Here is a 7,015-nt window from a genome sequence, read left to right on the forward strand (position 1 = left end):
CAAGTCAGTCACTTAGTATTCAGTGTAAAGGCATTACTCTTGGTGTACCATAACAAACAAATTTTCAGTCATTGCTTTGGGATGGCTTATTGACTTTTCTGATTTAACTTATTTATATAGTCTGATATAAGGGGTTTTCTATCGGATAAATAAAGGCAAATTTTTACTTAATCTACATACTTAGCTGGTAATTTTTAGCTATTACATTTATCCCCTTCTCCTTCTTATATACTCAGAATGGATACTAAGAGGAGTCATTTCTCTCTTCCTTCTGCCTTCCTTCTCCCAAACTTTATAGATCTTGACGTGGAAGGCCTAGATCTTGTATCTGCCCATTAAATTTTGAAGGCTTAAGCGGTTTTTAGAGTGAAGTCCTCTTATATTAGTGATTTATCCTGCCTGAGGCTCTTCTCTTATTAACTATTCCTCAAAGTTTCCTGAGCTCCTTAATTGCCCTGATCTTATGCAGTTAAATCCTATGACCTCTCCTTATCCTCTTTTTAACACTGTTGGGAACATGGCAGTATAAATTGTCATCTTTCCCTCTATTTTGAAGATATGAGCATAGGCAAAATAAGAATTTCCTTATGTAAGACATTGACATCTACAGTTTACAGTTAGAGAGCTGCTTCTGATAGGTATTTGCGGGTACCTGTTTTTAATAGATTTGCAGGTCTTTTTTCCTCAAGGTCCAAACATTCTTTCTCTATCCCTGATTTAAACTGTTAAAAATTCTAGCACAGATGCCCTTAAATTCCTCTCTCTCTACCTCAGGGCAGTTTCATCCCTAAATTCTTCCTACCTTTTGCTTTACTTTTTTGCTTTTTAAGAACTGTAAGTATATTTCAGTTTTTGATCCCTTTCTTTTTCTTATGAAGTTAGGAAAAGGGGGAAAGATAGAACCTTAGTGATCACTTAATCCCCGGTCAGAAATCCTTTAATTATTATTGTTTGTGGCATCTTAAAGGTTAGACTTAGTGACTTAGCTACAGCAAGGAAGTCCCTACAGTATTGGAAGGCTTTGGGGTTTGGTTTTAGATGTTTAGGTGAAATCTAGAGGTGGTTTTTTCTCTAATAGCAGTCTGATGTGGGGTGTTTGCTGGATTTAAAAGACAGTGATATGGAGAATTTCTCTGGGTCTAAAATTTTTTTTTCTTATTTTTTGGTGAGAGCTTTATTTTTGCTGTGCTGGGGGTTGAGCCCATAGCCTGATATATATTCAAGCGTTTTGTTTTGTTTTGTTTTTTAATATTCATTTGTAGGTGTAGATGGACACAACACAATGCCTGTATTTTTATGTGGTGCTGAGGATCGAACCTGGGTCCCGCCCGTGCTAGGCGAGCACTCTACTGCTGAGCCACAATCCCAGCCCTATGCAAGTGTTTTACCACTGAGCTCATCCCCAGCCCTGTGCTGGGTCTAAGACTTGAAAGTTAGTTTAGGATTTGTCTTAACATTGACGACTGAGTACACAATCAATGTCACCACTTTTTTTTTTTTTTTTTAGTAGTACTAGGGATTGGTGCTTAACCATGGTGCTTAATGACAGCTACATCTTTTTATTTTGAGACAGGGTCTCACTAAATTGCCAAGGTTGTCCTCAAGCTTGTGATCCTCCTGCTTTAGCCTCCAAAGTTGCTGGGATTATAGGTTTAATTATAGGGATTATAAATATAATTATATACCCAATTATCACCAATTCCTTATGGGCAAGTAGGAGGATTCCAATGAAATAAAACTCTCAAATAAGAAATGTGAAATAAGTTTTTAAAAACAAGATACACCAAAGTTTCTCTTTTTTGTTTTTTCAACCTTTTAGTTTTTAAAATTTTTTTATTTGTTCTTTTTAGATATACATGACAGTATAGTATATTTTGATGTATTATACATATATATATACATAGAATATAACTTATTCTAATTAGGATTATATTCTTGTGGTTGTACATGATGTGGAGTTACACTAGTTATGTATTCATATATGAATGTAGGAAAGTTATGTCCAATTCATTCTACTGTCTTTCCTATTCCCATCCTTCCTCCCTTCCTTCACTCCTCTTTGTCTAATCCACTGAACTTCTATTCTCCACCCCCTAACCTTTCCCCATTGTGTGTTAGCATCCACATATCAGAGAACATTTGCCCTTATTTTTTGGGGATTGGCTTATTATTTCACTTAGCGTGATAGTCCCCAGTTTCATCCATTTACTGGCAAATGCCATAATTTCATTCTGAGTAATATTCCATTGTGTGTACACCATATTTTCTTTTTCCATTCATTTGTTGAAGGGCACCTTGGTGGGTTCAGTAGATTAAACATTGTGAATTGAGCTGCTATAAACATTGATGTGGCTGTGTCACTGTACCATGTTGATTTGAAGTCCTTTGGGTATAAACCGAGGAGTAGGATAGCTGGGTCAAATGTTGATTCCTCCAATTTATCTGAGGAATCTCCATACTTTTTTCCAGAGTTGCTGCACCAGTTTGCAGCCCCACCAGCAATGTATGAGTGTAACTTTTCCCTACATCCTCACCAACATTTATTGTATTCTTGATAATTGCCATTCTGAATAGAGTGAGCTGGAATTTCAGTGTGCTTTTAATTTGCATTTCTCTAATTGCTAGAGATGTTGAATAGTTTTTCATATATTTGTTCACCATTCATATTTCTTCTTTGGTGAAGTGCCTGTTCAGTTCCTTTGTCCATTTATTGATTGGGTTGTTTGCTTTTTTGGTGTAAAGTTTTTTGAGTTCTCTCTGTATCCTGTATCTGAGGTGGCAAAGATTTTCTTCCATTCTGTGAGCTCTCTTTTCACATTCTTGATTGTATCCTTTGCTGGGAAGAAGCTCTTTACTTTGATGCTACCTTATTGATTCTTGATTTTACTTCTTATGCTCTAGGAGTCTTGTTGAAGAATTTAGTTCCTAAGCTGACATGCTAGATATTTGGGCCTACTTTTTCTTCTAGGAGGCACAAGGTCTCTCTGGTCAAATGCGTAGGTCCTCAATCTATATTGAGTTGAGTTTTGTGCAAGGTGAGAGATAGAGGTTTAATTTCATTTTGCTACATATGGATTTCCAGTTTTCCCAGATCCATTCATTTGTTGGAAGAGGATACCTTTTCTCTAATATATGTTTATGGTGGCTTTGTCTAGTATGAGATAACTGTATGTATATGGGTTTGTTTCTGGATACCCCAGTTTCTTAAATAGCCTATGTACTAGCTTCTCTGTCAAAAATAGAGTTGATTTTTATAAATAATAATAATCTTTGTTTCCCTAAGCAGGATATCTCAGCAGCAATATTTATATTTAAACTGGATAAATTTTGTTATAATTGTATGATGTTTAGTAGCATTTGTGGTTTTTACTCACTAGAATTCAGTAGCACCCACTTCCTAGTTAACTGCTCCAAAATGTCTTCAGACATTGCCACATGTCCATTGGGTAGAAAAATCACTTCCTGTTGAGAACTACTACTGTACAGTATAATTTGCAATTTTGTCTTAGAAAATAATGCAGAAAACTAATATTTCTTTTATCCAATTCCTTCCGTTGGTGAATATAAAGAAGACATTCACCTGTACTTGCCAGAAATACAGTTTGCTCAAATTTGTGTTGAACTTTTTCTGAATTTTTCCATACTTAAGCTGTCATGCCTACAACCTAGAAAACTTTTAAATTAAAATATAATTAATGTGTATAAAACATTATATTGCCAGGTGCGGTGGCACACATCTGTAATCCCAGCAGCTCGGGAGGCTGAGACAGGAGGATCGGGAGTTCAAAGCCAGCCTCAGCAATGGCAAAGCGCTTAGCAACTCAGTGAGATCCTGTCTCTAAATAAAATACAAAATAGGGCTGGGGATGAGGCTCAGTGGGTTGAGTGCCCCTGAGTTCAATTCCTAGTACCAAAAAACAAAAACAAAAAAACCCATTATATTATATTGACTTAATTTCTCCTCTTAAATCCACAGCATAAAAAATCACATGGAAAAGACAAAGAAAACAAAGGCTTTAACCCAGTGGAGAGGTCTAAAGTGGAAGAATCTACAGAGAACTCTGTTACAAAGAGCAGATTACCATTACGAGCCCAGATAAATATTTAGTTAATTTGAGAGTTGATATTATTTTTAAGAAAAATCAAAAATAAAACCTGAAACCCTAGAATTTGAGCCTTGTGTACAGATTAAAAAGGAGTAGAATATGTCAAGACAGTACAGTAAATGTAGTTGAATTTTAATCAATTGTTTGGTCATCCCTATAATTTCTATATATTAAGTTGGATTTCATTTGGGATTTTTATTAAGTATGTTTCTTGCTTTTCATATAAAGTAGCCTTTCTACAACAAATGAAAAGTATTTTTCTTGTATATTATTAAATATAAAACGTATGTGAATTGTGTTGTTTTAGGCTTGAACTTACATAGATAAATATTTCCAACACTTGGCCTTGGAAAGGACCAACTCATTTATTTTCTTGATGAGACTTATCTATATTTTCTTGCCTCTTCCATAAACTCTGTTGCCTTCTCCTCAGCTTACTTTCTCCCTTTTAATTTGTCACCAAACCATATGTTGAACTACAAAGTTTCCTTTCTTATTATGAGAAAACCAGAATTTTACCCAGAAATCTTAAACTATTTTTCAGTGATTATGTCTAAAATTACTGTTACTGATAAACATACTCCTGAGAGTATCCCTTCCTTCAGGGATAATTAAAAAAATTTATATATATATATATATGTTTAGTTTTAGATGGACATAATATCTTTATTTTATTATTTTATTTTTATGTGGTGCTGAGGATTGAACCCAGTGCCTCATGTGTGCCAGTCGAGTGCTCTATCATTGAGCCATAGCCCCAGCCCCTCTTCAGGGATATTTTAATTGATTTTCCCTAGATATGAAAGCATTTCATTCCTTTATTAGCCCCCACAAAACCCAACTTTTCTACAGTATAAATTGCTATTATGGGCAAACTGCCTAGAATTCTGATTCATGGCTTTGTGGCACCACTCTAAAGGCCATGTCTTTTGGAGAAGGTCACCATAATTTAAAGAATTTTCAAAACTGTCAGTTACGACTGAAGTTTATATTCTTTTGCTTATCTTTGTATATAATAAATTTGTGTGTGTGTATATATATATATATATATTTTTTTTTTTTTTTTTTTTCTTCTCTGTTGAAATCTTAACCTTGAAAAGAATCCTGGCATTTTTGATCTGGTGACCATATTTCTGGAAGTTGAGATATTTCAACATGAAGAACCAGAGCATATAGAATTTTGTGTCTACATCAAGTTTAGTTTATACATTTTAGAAAGATGATTTTTGATTAGTGATATAAAACTGTGCCATATTGGAGAATTAGAAAATTTGCTACTTCAAGGAATTAAATTTACCTTGCAGAAGTATTAATTATTTTAATAGAAATAAGGGATATAATTTTTCTGCAAACAGGTGTCAACGTAAACTATCATAATATCTAATAAAATGCCATTGGAACATCCATAATTAATAAATTTGGTTTCCTCATTAACTTGCTTGCCTTATAATTCTTATCTGGCAATTATTGAGTTTAACAAACTGCCTTAGTACTACTAAAATGAACTTCTACATAGGTACCACCAAGGAATAATATCCCTGGTAAACATGCCAAGCTTCCAGTTGCATTCCAAGGGGCTATTCCTTTAGGTATAAGATTAATGAGAAATAGACTGCAGTTTAGCTTTAAATCATCTCATTCTATTCTGTTTTAAATTTGAGACTGTTAATGCACCTAATTTAACTGCCTGACAGAAGGAAAAACAATCCATAAAATTTTAACTTCTAGAGACATAAATTAGCTATACAAATAAATTTTCATATACAGTGTTAGGCACTCAAAAAGTAACCAAGAGTTGCATCCACTAAAATGGCATAGTATTGTAATCCCAGCAATTCAGGGGGCTGAAAACAAGAGGATCATAAGTTGAAAGCCAACCTAGGCAATTTAGTGAGACCCTGTCTCAAAAAAAAAAAAAAAAGCTGGGATGTAGCTTGATGGTAGAGCACTCTTGGCTTCAATTCCCAGGACTGTTAAAAGCAGGGTAGGGTAAGTATTACTTGTAGTAGTTATTACTACAAGGACATGTTCTTTCACAGAAACAATGAAAAAAAAATGAAGCAAAAACATTGAGAAACAATGTCTTAACTTGGAAAACAGTTTATATGCTGAGTCAAGAAGAAGGTAATCCCAAAACAGTAGGAAAGTGTTGTGGTGTTTTATGTGGTCTTCACCATCCCCTCCCCATTTTGAAGTCTCTTCAGTTGTCCTAAAAAAGGCAGCCCATGTTTTCCTCATAGGTTTCTGGTGGTCCCTGGTTTCTAGGGAGCAAAGAGGCTTTATTCTCAAAAGATTGTTCTAATTTGAGACAACTGAAGGAATTGCTTTTGTTTCACTAACTCAAAACTCAAGGTAGAAAAGAGGCAAGCATTTCTCAAAAACAAGGCAACATGGCATGGTGGTGCACACCTGTAAACCCAGCAGTTTGGGAGGCTGAGGCAGAGGATTGCGAGTTCAAAGCGAGCCTCAGCAAAAGCAAGGCACTAAGCAACTCAGTGAGATCCTGTCTTTAAAGAAAATACAAAATAGGGCTGGGGATGTGGCTCAGTGGTTGAGTGCCCCTGAGTTCAGTCCCCAGTACCCCCCCCCCAAAAAAAAAAAAAAAAAAACATAAGGCAAATGAACAACTCACTGCCCTCTGGGGCCAACAGTTACAGTTGAGGCAAGGGAAGAAGTGCTGAAAGCCTGAGAGGAAATGCAGTGGAAAGAATTTTTTAGGGAAATTAGATCATCCAAAGTATCCATAAATGTGCTGGAGGATCTAGGAAGCTACATGCCCATGGCAAGTTGCAAAGTGAGAAAAGATCTGAGCCTTAGCTTCCACCTGTCGGCTCTCTAGGCTGTGTAAGCAAGAAGCAAAGGCCGTGCCAGATTTTAAATGGCCTGGCTAAGTGCTGAAGGTGCAGCCC

General features: G+C 35.6%; 1 protein-coding gene across 1 annotated transcript in view; it reads left to right on the forward strand.

The window, feature by feature from the left end:
- The window catches only part of Kif11 (kinesin family member 11), a 49,177-nt gene extending 44,972 nt beyond the window's left edge, over positions 1-4,205 (forward strand). The window contains exon 22 of the mRNA XM_076834784.1: positions 3,977-4,205. Within this exon, the coding sequence (XP_076690899.1) occupies positions 3,977-4,108 (132 nt within the window). The 3' untranslated portion in view covers positions 4,109-4,205. The remainder of the gene's footprint in view (positions 1-3,976) is intronic.
- The last annotated feature ends 2,810 nt before the right edge of the window (positions 4,206-7,015 follow it).

This window comes from Callospermophilus lateralis, chromosome 15 (genome assembly GCF_048772815.1).
Source record: "Callospermophilus lateralis isolate mCalLat2 chromosome 15, mCalLat2.hap1, whole genome shotgun sequence".
NCBI lineage: Eukaryota > Metazoa > Chordata > Mammalia > Rodentia > Sciuridae > Callospermophilus > Callospermophilus lateralis.